The sequence below is a fragment of the Cynocephalus volans genome, chromosome 12 (genome assembly GCF_027409185.1).
Source record: "Cynocephalus volans isolate mCynVol1 chromosome 12, mCynVol1.pri, whole genome shotgun sequence".
NCBI classification, from domain to species: Eukaryota; Metazoa; Chordata; class Mammalia; order Dermoptera; family Cynocephalidae; genus Cynocephalus; species Cynocephalus volans.
Genome location: NC_084471.1, coordinates 12,908,112 through 12,929,141, shown reverse-complemented (window position 1 = coordinate 12,929,141; position 21,030 = coordinate 12,908,112). Strand labels below are relative to the sequence as shown.

Sequence of the window (21,030 nt, the reverse complement as noted above, 5' to 3'; positions counted from 1 at the left end):
AATGAGGACTGACATGTGCAAAGGCCTTGGGGTGAGAGAAGCAGGAACGAAGGTTTGAGGAAATGAGAGTCTACTCTGAAGGTGGAGGTATGGGTGCAGGAAGGCGGGGGAGGTGAAGCGTGGCCAGGCCTCAGGGCGAGGGGAGGGCCTGGGATTTATCCCACAGCCCTTTGAAGAGCCAGGAGCAGAAACAGACCCCCTCAGATCGAGCGCCGCGCTGCGCCCCCGGGCTGGGACGAGCTCTGGGGGAGCAGCTGAGGCGGACACTGGCCCCTGTCCCAGAGGTGGCCGTGGCCGTCGGTCCCACCGCGGCGGGTAAACCGGGCGACACCCTAGCGCCCCTCCTCGCGCCACCGTGTGTCGGGTTGAACGAGGCGGCCGCGGGGGCGGGCTGCAGACTTGCTCCCATGTGGCCTCCGCAGTGGCGGGCCCGAGCCGCCGTCGCTGCGCAGCGCGGGGATATGTCGCACGTCCGCTAGAGGGCGCCCGCGAGGGCGGGATTCCGCGGAGGCCTGGGCAGAGGACGTGGATGTTCCCTCCCTGGCCCGAGTGTTTTGTTTGTTTGTTTGTTTGTTTGTTTGTTTGTTTGTTTGTTTGTTTGTTTGTTGTGTTTTGGCGGCTGACCAGTATGGGATCTGAACCCTTGACCTTGGTGTTGTCAGCACCACGCTCTCCCAAATGAGCTGACCGGCTAGCCCTGGCACACACTATTTTATTGGACATCAAGTCATTGTCACAGGCACACTGGTATATGTCTTTGTTTGTCTGTTTTAACTAAATGGCCAGTGCTATGTCTGGATTGACATCCAATGGACATGGGATGGGGGAAAATACTGGTTCCGTGCAGAGACTTTTTTTCTCCAACAGTCGAATGCTCGTTTAGCTCTTGTCTTTATATTTTGGGACTTTTTTTTTTTTTTTTTTTTTTTGGTGACCGGTAAGGGGATCGTAGCTCGTAAGGGGATCGTAACTCTTGGCTTGGTGGCGTCTGCACCGCGCTCAGCCAGTGAGCGCACCGGCCCCCTATATAGGATCCGAACCTGCGGCCTCGGCGCCGCCGCTGCGCTCCCAGCGTCGCACTCTCCCGAGTGAGCCACGGTTCGGCCCTTTGGGACTTTATTTTGCTCTCCGAGTTTCAACAACAATGTAGCAACACTCTGAATACACTGATCCACTGCAGAATGGGAATGGTTTTCACAGTATTGGAAAGCCAGGGACAATTTCACGATCCACCTTTTTTTACCAAGCTGTCACACATAGGGCGAATCTGCCCTTGGGTGGGGCTCAGTGACTCTTCAACAGCAGAAAGGAAATAGAAATGCATCCCGGATACTTTCCCCTTCAAGTCCAGAGTCTGGTTGTTTAAATACAGTTTGTGTAAAATTTTAAAATGTTTCAACAAAAGTACATTTTAAAATAATTTTTTTTAAAAAAAAAGAAAGAGACTCCTGCAGACTCTGACCAACTGGAGGGGAGTGCCTCAGGGATTTTAAACCAAAATTATTAGAGTTTGGGGTCTACCCACCCATGTCTGTGTTGTGCTGTGGGGGGGGGGGGTAATGTTTTCTTTTTGTGTCAGAGGAGAAGTAACTTTAAAAATATAATGATCGTGTGTGAACTGAAACTAAGTAAAGCAAAGGGGTTTCCGCACCACACCTAGTCCCTTTCAAGGTGGGATGGGGCTCCCAAGAGGCAAGTGGGCTGAGGGGGTCCTGCCTCAGAACTTGGGGACTTATGGAGGCAAGGGGGTGGCCAGGAGCTCTAGGAAAGCAGAAAAGGTAAACCCAAAGCATTTCGTTGGCTGGGATTTGAGAGACTTCTGGGTTATCAGGTTTGGCTCTTATCTCTCTTTGCCTCTGTAGAGTGTCGGTCCCCTGAGGGCAGGGACTCTTGTGCATTATTGGATCCCCCAAACCTAGAACAGCGCCTGGCACAGGGGAGGTGGTCAATCAGTATGTGTTGGATGATTGGATGAAAAGTTTAGGTAGAGAAGAGTAACTGTCTGCAGGAGTGGAAAGCTTGCCATTTACCCGCAAATCAGCAAACACTAAGGTGGGACTGACTATGCCAAGCACTGTTGTGCTTTATGTATTTACGTAAATCCTTACAACGACGCCATCTCTCTTTTAAAGAAACTCACCCTTGTGTTGTGTCTGCTGAGACCTGCATTGTTTCCTTTACTGTTGGGACAGACACTTTCGCAGGATCTCCAATAGTGGAGGTTGAGGGTTTCTGATTGCTGGACAGACACCCAAATTCCCAAACTCCAGCCAGACTCTCAGTCTCCATTTAAGAACCAAGCCTTCCACGCTAGTACAAATGGCTTTGCTGGGGTTGCCTCCACTCCTTGCTCTAGCGTGGCATGTGGTTCAGGCCCAACCAATCAGACCACAGCATCCCTCTGAGGGATATGATTGGTTGAAGCAGGGCCTGGGACCTAAGCTGGTCCAATCAGAGTAAACCTCAATTAGAACTTTGTCAAGGACAGATTTGTTCTTTTGGATTGAACCTGGAAGGATGAAGCCCTAAGAGCCACCTGCCTGAGAATGAACCAGCCAGCAGAAGGCAGAGCCAAGAGATACAGGAAAACAAGCTCTGATGACATCAGCTGAGTCCCCTTGATCAAGCTGCACCTGAAGCCACGATAGTTCCAAACTTGAATCAGTAAATTTATTTTCTGCTTAAGCAGGTTGAATTGGGTTTTCTCCTTGCAATAGCAAAAGTCCTGACTGGCAGGGTATGGAGGTTTCAAAGCTCTCACAGTTAAATGAAACTCAGGATCCTGCCACTTGAGCAGAAAGTCTTGAGAGATGGCCAGGGTCAGTGAACCCAGACTTTTGATTGGCTGGGCAGATACACACAGAGACTTAGAGAGTTTGGTTTGTTTTATGTTGTCCCAAAAAAGGAGAATCAAGACCAGAGGAGCAAAGTTCTGAGACACTCATTTTAGCTCAGTAGAAGGAGAACTTTCAGACAAGCAGGACCATGAGTACTGGAGCAGACTGCCTCAGGAGAGAGTAAGAGTCCTGTCCCTAAAGGTATACAAATGGTGGCTGGCAACCGTCTGGCCCAGAGTTTCCAGAGGGAGCCCAGCGTTGGGTGGGACTGTGGTGCTGAGTCCTGGGGTTCCCCTCCAGCCCCTGGGAAGGCAGGAGCCTGTGAGGATTGGGATGCAAATTCATACCCTCCCGGCCCCAGGGTGCCCCCAACACTGAGAAGATAATCAACCAAGTTCTGCAGCCATCTGCTAAGAAACACCACAGGGAGGGGACAGCATGGCCAGCCGGGATGCCATCGGGCTTGGGGTGGGGACCCTGGAGGGTCAGATCCATCCAGGTGGGAGGGCTGGGGTGCAACCTAGAAGGAAGACGGGCAGGGCGTGAGAATTTTGGGACAAGGAGAATCTATAGCTCACAGCTTTCCTGGCTCACAGCTCATTCCAATCTCCAGCCTTTGCTCAAGGTTTGCCCTCCCACCAGGACTGCCCTCCCTGCTCCTCCTACCGCGCCAAGTCCTCTCGGTCCTTCCTGTCCCACCCCTCCTGGAAGCCTTGAAGGGTGCCTCCAACCCACTCCCACCTTGCTCTCTTCTGCCCCAGGGTTCCGATAGCTCACTGTGTCCCACCTCCACCCGTGTATGTGGATGTCAGGTCTCTCTAGCTCAACTAGGCTCTCCTGGGGTGCAGGGGCTGGGGTGTCTTTTCCATCTCATCCTTCCTGCCACCTCCAACAGGAATGGGCAGCATGAGAGCTCAGTGACACTCCATGCCCTGGCTCAGGTTACCGGGCATTTTCTGATCCCTTTGGCCTTCCTTCTGAGAAATGTGCTCCGCAGAGCAGGACTGGCTCAGGCAAATGACGAAATGGCTGGGGAAACTGAGGCTACTTAGATACCTACCCCCCTTCTGTCCTACACTATATGCCACTATCAGTGAAGCTAGGGTCACTGCTCAGCAGCCCCCCTCCCAGCCGGAACGTGCTGGGGTGGGGGGTGGGGGGCTGTGGGGAAGGAGCTCTTACCCTAGAGGAGGCTGCAGGGACGCTTCTGTGGCCGCGTGGGCTGAGGGCACAGGACGGCCCGGATGGCCTCGTCAAAGACAGTTTTCAGGCCTCTCTGGGTGAGGGCCGAGCACTCCAGGTATTTCACTGAGTCTGGTGGGGGGTGGGGAGCAGGAGAGCAGAGGCCTAAGTCAAGGGAGGTCTCTGCGCAAAGGCCTCTTCCAAGCCACACAGCCAAACACCAGGCTGTGGGGTCTGCAGTCCAGGTTCCAGCCCCAGTGGGGCCGCCTGGGAGCTTTGTCACTGTGCCTCAGTTTCCTCGTGTCTGAAATAGGGAGCTTGAATTCAATGGGAAAGGTTAAGATCTACAAGGGAAGGTCTGTGTCCTTCTTGGACCAATCAGCCCTTTGTTGGTGGAAGGCAGGCAGGAATTTTGATACTTTCCCAGGAAGGAAAGGGCTCAAGCTGCAGTGACTGACTCTCTCAGTGCCTCACTCCTTCTAGAAAATAGCCTCTAGGCTTCTCCCGGGGATGCAAATAACCCTCAGGAGGCCTGTGGCACTCATGGCTCCCTTACCAAGACCGTCTAAACAGCATCTGACCATTACCTAGCATCATCCCCATTTTACAGACAAGGAAACTGAGGCTCATAGAGGATATGTGACTTGTCCAAAGTCACACTCTGAACATGTCCCCTCCAGCTGGGGGCAGCCAGGGCCTCATGAGGGGAATGGGAATTGGAGAGCCCCTTCTCCCCCTACAAGAGGACTGGCCCTCTTCCCACACGACCACTCAGGCTGGAGCCAGGGCAGACAGCAAGAAAGGCAGACTGAGTGACCACTCCCAGGGACAGAGTTCCATGACCTCCTGGAGGAAGCCTGTATGACCTCCCCTGTCTACTACAACCCAAACAGTTTCCCTGAAGTGAGGAACCACAAAACCCCTTCTGTCAAGAGGCCTGCGGGCCTGAAGGCCTATTTCAGAACCAAGAGGAAGGAGAGGGAGAGGAGGGGAACTTTGCACCCCCACTGAAGCCCGCTCGCTCTTCTGTGGGCAGAGGAAGGGGACTGCCACAGGTCAGCACCTGCCAGGCACACGCTGGGTGCTTCCCACAGTGCCATGAAGAAATACTTTGACTCCCCACTTCACAAACGATGAAACAGGCCCAGAGAGGGGAAGCCATGAGCCCAAAGGCACGCAGCTGGGAAGAGGGGAGTCAGGATTGCTGGAAGGGCAGCCCGGGAAGGGAAAGCCCACCGAGGCCCGGGGCTGGGGAGAAAGGGTGGGGCAGGGATGAGGAAACTGAGATTCAGAAAGGATGTCACTTGTGCAAAGTCACACGCTGATGTTTCCCCTCCACCTGGGGGGTGTATGGCCACCAGGGATCATGGGCAGTGGTCCCAGGGCTCAGCTGGCAAGAACGGAGCACCCGGAACTGGGCCCGGGAGTCTCGTCACCATAACCCTCTGTGCTTAGATGGTGTCACGAGGCACTTGGTGTCACTGGGCACTTGGCCACTGTCTCCCTGTCAGGGTCCACCACCAGTGCCCACTTCTTCTACACCCACTTCCTGCCTCTGCCAGGCTCCCGCCTGCCCACTCGCCTATCTTGGCTCAGTGGTGTCCAGAACAAGGGGCCTTAGCTGGGGGCCCGAGCTTGCTTCAGCTCTGCCTCTGACCCCTCTCGGACTTTGGCCAGTGTCCCTTCTCCGGACCTCAGTCTCTCCCATCTATCCAGGACACATTGACACATGATGACTGGTCAGGTAAGGCAGGACCAGGGGGCTGCAAAGAATGCATGGGGGCAGGCCAGGGGGTGACAGATGGCCCTGGTCTTCGTGAATGAGGGAGCTGGGCACCTGGGTTCAAATCTGGGATCTGCCACATCCTGGCTAGATGGCCTTAAGCCAGTGACTTCTCCTCCCTGAGCCAGTGACTTTTCCTCCCTGTCACCTCCTTATAGAGGAAAAAGGGCCTTTGGGGATCCTTCAGGCCAGCTGCAGATGGGGAGACTGAGGCCCAGAGAGGGAGAGCCACTAACCCAAGGTCACACAGCCAATCTGTGCCAGAGCCAGGACCAGAATCTGGGCTTCCAGGATCCTCCACGTTACCCCAAAGCACAATGCTCGAAAAGGGAAGGGGCTGTCAACAGCAAGGGCACAGGCTGGAGACCCACTGTCCCAGACAGAAGGAGTCCAGGGGTTCAGGCTGGTCAGATGGAAGAGAAGGCAGGGGTGCGGTCCTGATATCTGTGAGGGAGGACAAGTGGGCAGGAGCTGAGCCACAGGACGGGGCAGGGGACCCGGGGTTTAAGCAGCAGTTGATGCCCCTGGGGAAGATGGCCATGTCACTGGGCTAGTCACGGGATGGAGGGAGGTGGTGGCTGTGGTTTCTCTTCCTGTGAAGAGAACTGCCAGTCCCCTCCCAGTTCCGGCAGGAGGAAGAGTGTGACCTGAGGCAGGGAGGGGGTGCGGGGCCAAATCTTGGCCTGGGGACCCTGTGGAGAGGCAGCAGGCACAACTCATAGTGGCCAAACCCAGCTGGTGGTCCCTGGTTCTTGGGCAAATGGCCCTATCTCCGGACTACAGGCAGGTTGGTGCCTGACAAGGAACAGGTACAGAGCCAGCAGGCCCAGACACCAGGGGAGAGGCCAGACCATAGCCATCACCTCCCTGGTGCAGGCAACCCTGAGCCACTGGGAGGGACCCCCCACTGCCCCCCACACCCCGCACTGAGCCAGCACTGTGCTGTCTTTCCTTCAAATCCCAGTTCGGCCACCTACTAGCTGTGTGACCTTGAGAAGTCACTTCACTTCTCTGGCCCAGTATTCTGGAGGAAAAGAGGAGTTTGGCTGAGAAACCAGAGCATGGGGAAAGGGAGGTAAGAAAGAGGTGGAAGGGGTGAGTCACCCTTCAAATCTAATGCAGGGGCACCTCCTCCAGGAAGCCTTCCCAGAAAACACAAGATGGACTTGGCTGCTCGTCCTCCAAGCAACCACAGCGTACCTACTCCATCGCTGTGCAAAACACCCCTTATTTTCAATGTCTGTCTATAGATACTACTATTACTGCTGCTCCTACCACTACTCGCTAACTCAGAGTGCTTCCCACATGGAGGCGCTGCTCTGGGTGCTTCATGTGTGTTAACTCACTTAAATCTCCAGCCACCTAATGAGGGAGAGGCTGTCACAATTGCCACGCTCTACTGATGAGGAAACACAGGCACAGAGAAGCTAAGTGGTTCGCCCAAGGTCACGCAGCTAGTGCAGAGCACAGTCAGGGTTTGAACCGCAGAGCCTGGCCCTGAAGCCATGTTCACAATCGCCATGAGGCTGAGTCGGGGCTCCCCCTGCATCCAGCCCCCCTCTCTGAGCCCCAGCTCCATACCAATCTCCTTGGCCAGTGCCAGGCCCTGTGGGTAAGTGATGGGTGCCAGCTTCTTCTCCTTCAGCTTCTCGATCGTGTCCTTGTCGTCCCGCAGGTCCAGCTTGGTGCCCACCAGGATGATGGGTGTGCTGGGGCAGTGGTGCCGCACCTCAGGGAACCACTGAGCAGGTGGGCGGGGCACGAGGTTGTGCAGGGACAAGATGAAGCACGAGATTGTGTGGGTCAAGAGGGGACATGGGGTTGTGCAAGGAACAGAGGGAGCATAAGAGTGTGGGGAGAAGAGGGTCCCGAGTTGTGAGAAGATAAGAGGTGGGCGGAGGATACGAGAAGAGACATGAGGTTGTACAGGGAGGGTGGGCACGAGGATGGGGGTCACAGGGTTATGCAGGAAGGAGAGGGGAACGTGGTTGTAGGAAAAGAGACAGGATGTGGTGTGGAGATAAGAGGTGGCATGAGATTGTACAGGAGGAAAGGAGACAAAGTTACAGGAGGAGAGGGGACAAGGTCACAGGAGGAGAGGGGACAAGGTTACAGGAGGCAAAGAGTAAAGCTAACTAACCCAGCCCCCAAGACACCCTCTGAGTCTCACCCCCACCAGTCCTGGTCGGCGTCAAGTACCCTCTCTGCCCATGGTCTCAAGTTGGCAGTCCTCCCTGCCTCCCTCAGGGTCACCTGCCCCCATGCCCCCCAGGCCTGCTGTGTCGAGCTCACCTTGGCACGGACATTCTCATAGGACGCTGGGCTGACAAGGGAGAAGCAGATGAGAAAGACGTCCTGGGGACAGCGCAGGCGTGGTTAGCGTGAAGAAGAGGTGTCCCACCCGTGCCCCTTCTACACCTTGGCAGCCACTGAGGGGTGGGGCCTGGGGCTCCCTGAGAGTGGAGCAGCCCAGAGGACGTTGGGGGCTTAGGACCTGGGCAGAGCAGAGCTGCCTTCCCACCTCTCCTACCACTCACTCAAGGCCAGGGCCTCTTCTAAAGGGTTAGTCCTCACACGACTCTGCAGTAAGGGCTGCTGCTAGCCCCATCCTACAGGTGGGGCAGGTGAGGCCTATACACAGGTTAAAGGGGTTGCCGAGGTGCCCCCTGCTAAGGGGGGATCTGGGATTCCAGAATCCATGCTCCCCACCATGCACTATTCTACCACCTGCTTTCCAGCCCAGCCCTCTCATTGCCCACCTGGAGGGAGAGCCAAGGACCCCGGGGCCTAGAGCCAGGTAGGCACCCCCTAACCTCTCCTCTCCTCCCCCAGCACCTCCAGCGCTCACCGTCCTGGGCTGCCTACTGGGCCCCCACGCAGGGTCTGCCTGCTCACCCTTGGATCCAGGGGGCACCATGGGCAGAGGCTGGGAGGACGGGTCAGGGTGATAACAGGGGACCCACACAGGGCTGGGGAGCCTGGGGAGGAGCAAGGCAGAGTCCTCAGCAGGGCCTTTGGGGGAGAGTCAGAGCTGGCTGGAAGGGCATCCCAAGCAGAGGGAACAGAGAGAGCAAAGTCCAGGACGGCAAGGACGGGGTGGGGGCAGCACACCGTTTGGGGGTAGGAGAGTGGCCGGAGGCGGTCATAGTCCTCCTGCCCAGCAGTGTCCCACAGCCCCAGGTTCACGGGCTTGCTATCCACCATCACATTGGCCGAATAGTTGTCAAACCTGTGGGGAGCAGGCGAGACAGAAGGCAGGGTCAGTTTCAGACCCCAGAGCCTGGGGACTTCCTGTCCAACCCCACATCGTTCCATTCAGAGGCTGAGGCCCAGAGAGGGGCTGTGACTGGCCCAAAGTCACGCAGCACTAAACAGTTGGGTTTTCCTAATTTCGTTTTTCATTACTGATTTATTATATTAAAATGTTTTAATGCAAGTAAGTAAAAAGAGGAAAATATTATCTCTTGATCACTTTTCTGCCTTTAATTGTCCTTTAGAAAGGTGGTGGCTTGAGGCTGTGTGACTTTCCCTTCAAGTCCTAATCAGAATGAACTTTACCCAGCTCCCAGTCTGGACACCTAGGGTCGTCACCTAATATTTGTTGAATGAATGTTCAACACCATCTTGGGTTAGGTCCCCCCAGAAGCAAAACCTAAGACAAGGAGGTGGTGCAAGTGGTTTATTTGGGAGGTGATCCCAGGAAGCTGCAGGAGGGGAGTGGTGAGGAGTCAGGAAAGGGACAGCAGCTGATACAGGGTGTGCTACTGAGCTGTCATTGCTGTGGACCACTGGTTCTTAGTCCTGCTGGGCCACCTGGGAGGCAGCATGGACCCTGCTCAGGGCATCCCCAGAGGGGGCAGGAAGCTGGGGTCTTTATCCACGGTCTCCCATCTCCCATTGGCAGAGGGCTGCTCCTGGGGCCTTCAGCCCACCCCAAAGTGCACACTGAAAGCCATCAGTCACAAGCCCTTGGAAGTGTCATGGCACATGCTGGAAAGACACATGCCTAGGGGACAGGCACAACATCAACCACTAAAATCTCCCTGCCAGCACCAGAGAGGCCTCTAGGACAATCACACGAGCTTCCAGACTTATGTGTTGGGCACCTGCTGCACAGCAGGCTCCATTCCAGTTCTGGGGACTCTGAGGAGCACGAGTCTGTCCCTGCCCCTCACAGTCAGTGGGAGGTCAGACACCAGACAAGGAGCCTGATAAACATCAAGGAAGGAGCAGTCCAGGGGACTCTGGGAGGGCCAAGAGTCTCGAGGGCTCCAAGCTCAGGGAAGGGGAGTCTTTAGAAAGCAAGTTCTCACTATACATGACCCTAAGAGAAAGGTGCTGGTTCCTCATGCTGTAGGAGAGAAAACTGGGATCAGAGAGGTGCAGGGACTTGCCTAAGGCCACACAGCCAGTGAGTGACCAAACTCTGTGAGAAGCAGCCCTCTCTGTCTGACTCCACAACCAGCACTCACTGCCCCATGCCACAGCTGTGCCTCCAGGGGTGTCCCCACTGCCGGCCCCTGAGGGCTGGGGATCACCCCTCTCATTGAGGTCACTCATTTGGGCCCTGCTCCTCGTCTCCTGACTTGGTCCACTGAGACCCCAGGCTCCTCTGGCTTCTTCTCCTCCTCTTCCCCGGCATACCAGCCACGCCGTTTCCCAAGCAAGGCTCACACTGCCCGCCTCCCTGTGCATGCCCTTGCTGAGTGCCCTGCCCAGAATGCCCTTCCCTACCCCAGCTTGTCCAGATATTCCCACCCATCCTGGCCTGTGTCCCTCCACGTTCTCCAGGCCGCCCGCCTCCACGCCTTTGCTCCTCTGTGCCTTTCTCTGGAATTCCCTTCCAGCCCCTTTTCACTCCTGCCTTCTATTCATGCCTAAAAACCCTTCCCAGGCAACTCCTCCTCTGCGGGGAAACTTCCCTGTCCCCACCTGGAAAGAGCTCATCGCTCCCATCCTCAGGCAACTGCTTCACCTTGACCATGAGCAGGCAGAGCTTCTCTGTCCCCTCCAAGGGCCGTGGGCTCCGTGTGGGCCAGGCCCATGCCTGCCTCATCTCCACAGTCTCAGGCCTAGCACCCAGTGAACACAGGTGGAACGGAATTAAACCAAACTGAACTGAAACCCTTCCGATGCCACCTCCTCCATGAAGCCCTCACAGAATACTGCTCAGTGTCAGGCTGCAGAAGTCCTTATGCTTCAGAGTAACTCCAAAGACACCTCCCCTGAGAAAGAATCCCCACCCCCCCACCCCACCCCAAATGGCCAGCCTGACATTTTTAATGCACGGTGCTTGTTCAGCCCTGGAGAGTGTTCCTGGTCACCTCTCAGTTCCTCAAATGGCCCCGCTCCATCCTGCCTAGAAAGTTCCTGCAAACACCGGCCTCTGACTTCCCACTCTTCCCTCCCTCCCTCCCCCCTCTTCCTCCCCACTGCCAGGCTGACTCTTACTCATCCCTCCAGCCCCAGCTCAATGTCATCTCTTCCAGGAAGCCTCTCCTGACCCCCAGCTAGGAACTCAGCACCCAAACAGCGGGCACTGAGCCGGCTTGCTCCCAGGGCACTCTGAGGCCAGCGCGGGGTCCGGTGCATAGCAGGTGCACACTGCCATGGGATTTCAGGAAGGCACAACTGGGCAGGATGGGAAAAGAAAAGCCTGGGTTGTTTTTGCTTCAACCACAAAACACGTCTTTGGGACAAGCTTGGGATGCTGGGACACTTTCTCCTCTGAAGTCCAGCCTGAAATTCTAGCGCCAAGAAGCCTCCCAAGATTCCTTGAGCCAAAGGCATCTGTCTCCCCCGGGTCACCCCCAGGATCTTAGGGGTCCCGGTAATGGGCAAAGAGCTTTAACCACACTGAGCATCTACTCTGGGGCCAAGCAGAGGGCTGGGGCCTTTGTACATTAGGTCTTAAATGCTGCCCACTCCCCCACCGTGCCCCTCCCCAGAGGACCAGCTTCTGGAGCCGGAGGGACAGCTGTCAGGACATGTCAATGATACAAAACTCCCAGGGTGCCCCTTTATTTAAGATACCCACAGGAACCAGGACCAGAGGAACCTTACATACCACTGTGGCCAGCTCTCACCTCCATTTTCCAGATAAAGAAACTGAGGCTCACAGACAGGAAGGGACTTGCCTAAGATCTCCCAGCCAGTTGGTGGCAGAGTAAGGGCTAGATCCTGTTACCCAATTCAGAAAAGCCTGTGTTGTAAGCATCGCTGCCATTTCATGCCAGAGACAGAGGAGACAGCGTTTTTACCCAGGACCTGTCGGCCTCTGAGACCCGCCCTTTGATGTAGGCCCAGCTCTGACCCTGGAATGCAGTGGAGGAGGGGAATGGGGCAGGTAAAAAGGGGCTCGGCACCCAGGTGTCACCTGACCTCCACTCAAGCCCACTCCCAAGGTGGAAGGATGGTGCATTCAAGGGAACCAGAGACCACAGGGCATGTGTGGCTGGTGACTTGGGGATGGGGGGAACTGACCAGGTCAGGCAGAGGCGTGTACCACAATAAAGATTCAGGTCTTTGTCCTCAGGGCAATGGGAACCAACACTGAGGGGCTTAACCAGGCGGGGGGTGATGAAATCAGATTTGCATTTAGAAAAGGCCCCTCTTGGCAGCTGGGTGGAGATGTCTTAGGGGAGGGCCAGAGAGGAAGCTGGAAGGCCAGTGGGGAGGCTCTTTCTGTGTACTTGCTGAGCGATGGGGGCAGCTGGAGAAAATGAGGGGTGGCAAGGAGGTGTCACTGGTGGAGCAGGAGGGGACATGAGCAAAGGCCAAGGCTTGAGCCAGCCCAGATCACTGAGGGACTAACACGTCCAGTGGCAGGAGGATGAGGACAGGGACTGTGAGAGGACAGGCAGGCAAGCTTGGCAGGGCCCTGGCACACCCAGCTATGGAGGCTGATGTCTATGGGAATTCCAGGCTTGATTTGCCAGTTCACTGACAGGAGGATCACACACGAAGGTAAACATCAGTACCAGATGGTTCAACCTACAGTAACAGTGTATTCTCCCTTACAGAACTGACCCCTGCATACCTTCCTGGGGCAGGCCAAGTGTGCCCTGCCTGCCTGCCTGCCTGCTGGGGGGTAAGGGGGGTGTCTGTCATGATGTGCTCAGTTCTGTTCTAGAAACAAGTGCAACAGCAGAGAACTAAACAGACAGGGCCCTGTCCTGGGGTGCCCCCATCCCAGCAGGGGAGTGGAGTAAGAGAGCAGCAACATAAAGCCAGATCAAGTCAGGCCATGAAGAGGGTCAAGCGTGTGATGGAAAGGGCTGGGCAGAGGCAGGTGGCAGCTCTAGACAGGGGTCAAGGAAGAGCTATCTAAGCAGGGAACTGAACACAGGGACGGAGGGCACGTTCTGGGTGTCAGAAGTGGGAGAGGCTGTGGAGTGGATAAGAGGGTGTGTGGCAGAAGAGGCTGGGAGTGGGGGAGGGCCGGTTGTTCAGGATTTTGAATGTCAGGATAGAAGGTAGGTTTTAAGTGGGAAGGGGAGCCACGGGAGGGATTTAGGCCAGGTGTGACTCTATCTTTCACTTTTAAAAGCTCACCTGGGCTTCCATTTGAGCATGGTTATGAGGAGGCGAGGCGGAAGGGGGGACCCCCTATGTCACAGGCACCCAAGGGCAGGGGCTTCCTGCCATGTCTTTGTATCCCCAATCTCCAGCATGGGACCATCCCCAGAGCAGGCTCTGGTCTCCCCATCTGTGATATAGGGGGTCGATGCAATGATCTCATAGGGCCCTACCAGCTACAGTATTGGGTCTAGGATATAAATAACCAGACTCTGGGAGAGTGTGGTGCTGCTAAATAACCAGGCTCTAAATGCCACAGCCTCAGGGAGGGATGAGTAAATCCTATCAATCCCATCACCCTTCTGGGTCTCAGTGACCCCATGTATAAAACGGAGCAGGCTGACACCTCTGATGGGATGGGGGGTCATGGCAAGAGCCAATCAGGGGGCAGCCTCACGGCCTGGGCACCTGACCAGCTGGCCCACCGCACAGTGCGCCCTACTCAGGAGGTGTCCGCTCCGAGGCCCCTCAGCTGTTAACCGCCAACCTCGGGCAGCAAGCCCAACTCAGCTCTCAGGCTTATCTGATCTTGTGCCTGCAGCGCCTGCCTCCCACCCCCAGCCCCAGAAGCTCTCCCACCTTTATCTCGCAACCCACCCTCTCTCCCTCTTCCCCCACCTCCAATGACAGGGTCCCACTGTAACTTATTTTACCCTCCCTGTCACGGGAGCACAGGCTTTGGCAGTAGCAGGAGCCCCCTGGGATCTTGCCCAGGGCTGAGCAACTTTGTGCTGGAAGTCAAAGGAGGGTGGGACCCAGTGCAAAATGAAAACGCAGGGCCCTTTGTTCCATAACTATTAAGCATTTCAAGATGGGGACATCAGAGCATTAAACCAGGGGCAGGACCCTTCCAAGCAGGGGCTCTGTGCAATGGCATCTGCAGCACACCCACGGAGCCAGCCCAGTGGGATGTTCTGACCCAACTCCTCAGAGAGTCCTGGGAAGGAAGCTCTTGTCTGATCCATTCTGTCAGCTTCTGCAAGTTTGTCCAGGACAACCAAGTCCACTAGGGGCCACCAGGGACCAGGGGCCTCCAAGTTGCTGGCAGCAACTGGCCCTAGCCTGGCCTCAGAAGCCTCAGCCTTCCATCTCCCCGCACAGGGGAGGCACCAGGCAAGGAGATTGAGATCTCCTAGACAAGCCCCCACCTCTTATAGAAAGGGAAACTGAGGCTCAGAGAAGGAAAGTGATTGGTCCAAGGTCCTTCAGCAAGTGGGTCCCCCAACCCAGGCAGGATGGGGTCTCAAGCCAGCATCCAGAGACTCAGGGACACAGGCAGTGACAGCACACTCCTGGTGACAGTGGCCTTCTGCAGGAGCCACTTTGTCCAATTTTACACTTTCCTTGCTGCTCAGTTTCAGAGCCAGCTCTCTCTTGGCACTTGGAAGTGCCTGATAAACATTTGATGACTGATGGTGAACAGGCAGGAATCCTCCTTCCCATTTTTCGTAGAAGGGCAGATGCAGAGAGAGGCGCTCACTAGCAACAGGGCCGAGCTGGGGCAGCAATTGGTTTCCAACTTCCCTGCCTAGGTTTCTCTGCCCTCTCCTGGCTGCCTGCCTTCCTCTCACCTGGGCCAGGGTGTCTGAGGCAGCTGAGCCCAGTGTCCCAGGTAGGGATACCAGCAGAGGGAGCCCAGCCCACCTGTAGTGGGTCAGGAGACACAGGGCTGTTGGGCTAAGGGTGGAGTCTGGGGTTGGGAGGAGGGTAGTGGTTGATCCTCTGATGTCACAGGGTGGGTCAGTGCTTTCTTGGCTCAGGCACTGTTCTCCCACCTGCCTCTTCCCCTCCTTTCCAGAAGAATCCATCCCTGCTCCTAAAAGGGGCCCCATTAATATCAAAAAATGAGGGCCCCAGCAAGGCTCTGTATGAACCTTGGCTCTGAATCCAGACAGGCCTGGGTGACCCCAGGGGGCAAGCCTCTTAGCAGCTGTGAACCTCAGCTTCCCCATGGGTATCCTGGGTACAATAATACCCCTTTCTCATGATCACATGGGATCACACAAGTGCAGCTTCTTGTGCAGGCCTGGCAAACAGCAGGCCCTCGATAGACGGTAGCTGTGATTGGTCCTCCTAGGGTCTCTCCCACGATGTTCAATTCAAGTCAACTCAGAACACACACATTGTATATAAGACGATGTGTATAATACACCATGTATGAGACACTGTGCTGAGACAATGGGGAGGCCCAAAAAGAAATGGATGCAGCTCCCCACGCTCCACAGGCTTACAGTTACAGGAGATATTAGATAAAGTCACTCGGGGGAGAGAGACTCTTTCAGGCTAGATCAGAAAGGCTTCCTGGAGGAGGGGGCACTGGAGCTGGGCCTGGAAGCTTTAGACACATGGACGTGGGAAGGGAAAGCACTACAGGTGGAGGCACAGCTTGAGCAAAGGCCCTGAGGTAGAGATGCCTGGGGAATGTGCGGTGGACAGTAGGGGCCACAGGCAGACAGAACGCGAGGCAAAGTGACAGGTGATGAAGCTGGAAGGGAGGGTGAGGAGGAGGCCACAAAGGCCTTGAATGCCGTGCTAGGGAGTTGGGAAGTTGTCCTGGGAGCGATGGGACTACCGAAGGCTGATGCCTCCTCAACCACCCTTCCCTCCCTAGTCTGACACCTACATACTCCTCCCAAGTATGTCAAGTGACAGCTCTGCCTCCACAGCCTGCAGTAGAGGGCAGGGCCTTTCCAGCTGGATCACTGGTGGCTCTGCCAGACCCGGCTGAAGACTGCGGTTTTGGCATCACCCAATCGCCCGACCCCCAAGTGCCCACACAAGGCCTGGCCCACAGGAAGTGCCTGGAAGGGGAGTCGACTTGGTGATGGGTCTCCCCCACCCTCCGGACCCCCGCCCCTCCCCAGGAACTCACACGGTGGGGATGTACTCTCCGGGGAAGGCGTTGGTGGTGTAGCTGATGAGAAGGCAGGTCTTGCCCACGGCTCTGAAAGACAGGAAGTGCGAGAGGACGGCGGTCATGGGTCCTGACTCAAACATGGGGAGGTTTCCAAGTGCCTCCTGGTCCTCTGGGAGACCTCAGAGTCTACCCGGGCCGCCCCTCTGGGCCTTTCCCTCCCTGTCTGAGACTACCCATGTCAGTGTTCTCGAGCCTGAGAACCTGTAAGAGTCATCTGGAGTGTTCGTTAAAGTTCAGACTTTAGGGTCCTACTCCAAAAATTCTGATCCATGGATGTGGGCAGACTTGGGAATCTGTATTTTTAACCAGCTGACCCAGGTGCCCACGATGTGGGACAGAGGGTTAAGGGCAGAGGGTACCCAGTAGACCTGGACAGTGCTGTGGGGCCTGGGGCCTGACCCAGGCTCTGTCATCACACTCCTGGGCTTCAAATCCCAGCTCCACCATCTTCCAGGGACACTACCTTGGGCAAGTCACTTAACCTCCCTCTGCCTCGGTTTCCCTATCTAGAAAATTGGGATGAATCCATCCTCATAGCAGTGTGCTGAGAAGTAAATTAGATGATTCCCATAAAAGCAGTTAGTGCAGTGCCTGCGTATTGTGGCAGCCAGTAACAGGGAAAGCCTGTCCCCTCTTTCCCTCCCACCTTGCCAGAGAGCAAAGCAATTAAAAGCACAGGGTTAGGGAGTCAGAGAGACCCGGGTTCAATGCTGTGAGGTCTTGGGCAAATTACTTAACTTCTCTGCTCTTCCGTTTTCCCACCTGTGAAATGGACCTGATATTAGGGTTGGTAGGAGGATAAAATAGAGGGGACATGACCAAGCCCAGTGCCCAACACACAGTAGGTGATAAATAAATGGCGGTCACCATTATTTGTGCTGTCTCCCGGCCTGCTGGACAGGGAGGGGATGCAGGTAGCTCAGCAGGAAGTCAAGAGGCCGAGGGGCAGCTCGGGGCCTTCCCCAGGTCTGCTTGGTGTTGTCACTTCCTGTTCCAAGGAGGCTGCTGGCCCTCTGTTCTCCATCACCACCCTCCTCAGGGCCTGCCACCAAGGTAACTTTGAATGACTGGAGCATTACCCTTGACTTCCGCCCTCCCCTTGTCAGATCAGATACAAAGCAGAAGTGAGCAGGACCAGGCGGCAGATAACGGTCGGCCCGTGCATCAGAAGCAGCTGCCTGATAAACCACCCGCCCCCACCAACACTGGTCAGAGCCAAAGTCAAGGCCACTGGGACCCAGGCCAGGAAAGACCCATGTCTCTCAGGCCTCAGGCTGCCCCTCTGTAGAATGGGAGAGCTGACAAGAGGCTCTGTCCAGCTAGAAGACCCTGGGAGGGACTCACGGAACACCCCAGGATGCACCTTCGGGCTGGACCCTAGGATATTGTTCCTAGCAGGCGTGAGAGATTGACATCGGGACCTGTCATTTTACAGATGAGGAAACTGAGGCCCACAGGGGACAGGACAGCCTGAGATCACTGAGACCTGACAACTGAGAAGGACCCTCAACCCAGCCTGCCCCCTTTCCCCACTGATCCCCCATAATCACCCCCCCATCAAAACCTTCTGCCCTTACATCCCCCGCACATCCTCCCCAACCCAGCAGGCTGAGGGGGAGGGGAGAGGATGGGGAGAGGGCTCAGGAGGCCAGCATTCACTGAGCACACACTGCAAGCAAGACAGCCACTCAACATATCTCAAGTGACCCCACAGCAAGCCGGGGGGCATAGGCCTCTTCCCAGATGGCCCAGCTAAGGTTCAGAGAGGTGCTGTGTCTTGCCCAAGGCCACACAGCAGCACCAAGCCAATGACTAGAGCCCAGGTCAGCCTGGGAACAAAGGCCCAATTTTTGCTTCCCCATCTCCCCACTGCATCCACAGAGTTGAAGACTGAGGCTCACCTCCATGGGAGACCTGCCCCCAGCTCTCAGGGTGCAGGTGCAGAGCCTCAGGCACCCCCACACTCACTCCTGTACCCTTTGCCCAGGCAGCTTCCGGGCTGGGGTGGGCTGAGGAGAGTGAAGCTGTCCTCATCCATCCCGGGTGCTCCCTCTGGCCCTGGGAGAAGTAGGAAGCGACTACTCCCAGCCACCTCCCAGGGACTCCTACATCTGCAGGGCAGGGGGCTTCCCTAAGGATAGCAGGGCAGGAGGGTCTTGGGGTACCCCAGTGGGGGACTGTGAGGAAGTTCAGCCAGGTACCTACCCGTCTCCCACCACCACACATTTGATGGCCTGCATCGTGTCCGGGGCCTGGGGGTTGGTGGCGGTGGCAGCTCAGGGCTGGGAGTGAGTCTGCGGGCAGCAGGGGTGTAGGGAGGTTGCCGGGGAGCAGCAGCGGGGACGGAAGGCAGGAGGAAGCGGAAGGGGAACTTACCCAAGCCGCTGCCCCCACGGCTGTTTGCAGAAGGCGGAGCATGTGGTCTGGCAGAGCAGCAGGGGGCTCAGGTGCGGGGCTGGGCCCTGGCCACCCCGGGCACGCTGCACTGGGTTTCCAGCAGGAGACCTGGGGAATGTCTTCCTGCCCATAGGGGCCGGGCCAGAGGTTGTTCTCCAAGAATTTGAGACTTCTAAGAATTCATTTCACTTCAAGCCTAAGTACACACATTTAATGAGTGCCTACTGTGTGCCATGCACAGTACTGGCACTGGTGATTCCAGGATGCAGGAGACACAGTCCATCCCTGGAGTTCACATTCTTCATAGAGGGGAAGGTACAACCTCATCACCGGTGTCTGTAAAACAAGGCAGGAAGTGCTTGGGGCCATGGGGTTCAACAGAGAGGGGACCTCAGAGAACCAAGAGGGAAAGCTGGGAGCTTGCTAGGTGGCATCCAAGCTGACACTGGAAACTTGGTGTTCAAAAGAGGGCAGTCCAGGTGAGGGGCTGCATGAGCAAAGACCCAGAGGCCCCCCCAGGCAAGGGCCTTATGGGAGTCCCTGTGTGAAGAGTGGGAAATGGGGGGGTGTTATGAGGCAGGAAGGAGGGTGGGGCTCAGCTGATGGAGAAGTCGAGCTGAAGGGAAGTGGCGGGCAGTGCCCCCCGCAAAGCATGCCTGTCCCTGAGGCAGCCCTGTGGGACCAGGCACCCTGGAGCTAGGATCCATAGTACATGTCACTGGTACAGAAACAGGGTCTGAGAAGTTGGTCGCCTCACTAGGACCACCCAGCCTGAAATCACTCCCAGGGCCAGGTGACTCCAAGCTCTTCTGGCACCACAGCTGCCATTTTGGGGGACAAAGTCTGAGTTCTGTAGCTTGTGTGGAGAGTGCTCCTCCTTAGCCCCGAGGACTCCCTGGGTAGACTCAGGGAAACACGGGATCTCTCCAGCTGGCTCCAAGTTCATTGCCACCGCTCCCTTTCCAGCTCCAGGCAGAAGATGCGGGGATGGGGGGGGGACAGAGCCACGGGCCACCCACCCTGGACTCGTCACTCAGGACAAGCCAGGAAACCCACAGGAGGGTGCAGGTGTGGGGGCACTGCTGGGTGGCAGAGCCCAGGATTCCGACCAGGCACCCAGAAGCTGAACCTTTCCAGAGCAGTCCACACAAGCTACAGGGATCACAAACATGGCTTTGTAGAAAGGGACATACAACTTCACCAAGGGCCTGCTTCAAGCCTTGTCAAGTCAACTGTTAAAACCTCTCAACAATTTGATGTCTTTCCTCTGTGCTTTGCATAGGCTGAGCTGAGGTGGTAGAAAGCACTTCATGGCCGTCAGCCCGGGTCAGGGAAGCCAGGTGTCCCCCTGACCACCCTGGGGCTCCCTCCCTCATAGGCCACCCAGGGACTTAATTCTGGATACGCACCTATATCCACATTCTTTTCCCACCCACTGCTAGCCCACAGGGCAACCTCTGTGTTAATCTGAAAAAAAAGAAAAAAGGAAGAAAAAAAGATGTACTAAATGCAATGTGGTATCCTGGACTAGATCCTGGAACAGAGGAAGAACACTACTGGAAAAGGAGTAAAACCCAAATCGTCTAAAATTTAGTTAACAATACCATACCAATATTAATTCCTTAGTTTTGACAAATGTACTGTGGTTATGTAATAATATTAACATCAGGGGTAACTGGGTGAAGGATTTATGTGAACTCTATCTTTGCAACTTTCCTGTGAATCTAAAATTATTCTAGAATAAAATGTTTACTTTGTAAAAAGAGGGGAAAAAAACAAGAACAATGGACCTCTCTGGGAATACAGCCAGCGGGTGTGGCCACATGAGCTGGAAAGCAGTGCGTGTACAGGGTTTTACCCATCGTCCGCACCCCTCCCCCGGGGCGGAGCTTCCTTCCGCAGTCCACAACCTGCCCAAACATACGTGGCCATGGTGGCCCTAAAGTTGCACCCACTCTCTCCATCCCAAGAAAGCCGCTTCTCCAAGACAATCCAAGCAAAACATCTCCCTGACTTAGAACCATCGACTCTCTCCTTCATTCTGCATGCATCAATTATACACCACCTGAATTCCTAGCTCTGGGCTTGGCACTACAGTGGATACAAAACATGGAAGAATAGAGCTGCCCCTGAAGGACTTGTGACCCACATTGAGAATGACACGGGAACCCTGGAATATTTCTCACTGCAGGTGACCCTGGGGCTGTGTGGAGTCAGGGTTGGCAGGAGAACAAGACAGAGGAGTAGGCAGCCCGGATGACAGCAGCCAGGTGGACGCAGGGCTAGGACAGTAGCAATCGCTGCTGCTTCCAGTGTGGCAAACACTGCTCCACCTG

At 55.9% G+C, this 21,030-nt stretch overlaps 1 protein-coding gene across 1 annotated transcript; it reads right to left on the bottom strand.

Annotated features, from left to right (window-relative positions):
* Positions 1-3,279: 3,279 nt before the first annotated feature.
* On the bottom strand, positions 3,280-18,539 carry RAC2 (Rac family small GTPase 2). Its single transcript, XM_063075352.1, has 7 exons — positions 18,503-18,539; positions 16,253-16,324; positions 8,914-9,031; positions 8,095-8,157; positions 7,384-7,543; positions 4,020-4,151; positions 3,280-3,357 (listed from the first exon to the last, which is right to left on the bottom strand). Exons 1-6 carry the CDS (start codon positions 18,535-18,537, stop codon positions 4,021-4,023), a joined length of 579 nt encoding a protein of 192 aa, XP_062931422.1. The 5' UTR covers positions 18,538-18,539; the 3' UTR covers positions 3,280-3,357; position 4,020.
* Positions 18,540-21,030: the final 2,491 nt, after the last annotated feature.

Coding starts and splice junctions, on each gene's coding strand:
- RAC2 (XM_063075352.1), bottom strand. CDS start 18,537: ATGCAGGCCATCAAATGTGTGGTGGTGGGAGACGG. Junction 16,325..18,502: donor TGTGTGGTGGTGGGAGACGG/GTAGGTACCTGG, acceptor CCTGTCTTTCAG/AGCCGTGGGCAAGACCTGCC. Junction 9,032..16,252: donor GGAGAGTACATCCCCACCGT/GTGAGTTCCTGG, acceptor TGCTCCCCACAG/GTTTGACAACTATTCGGCCA.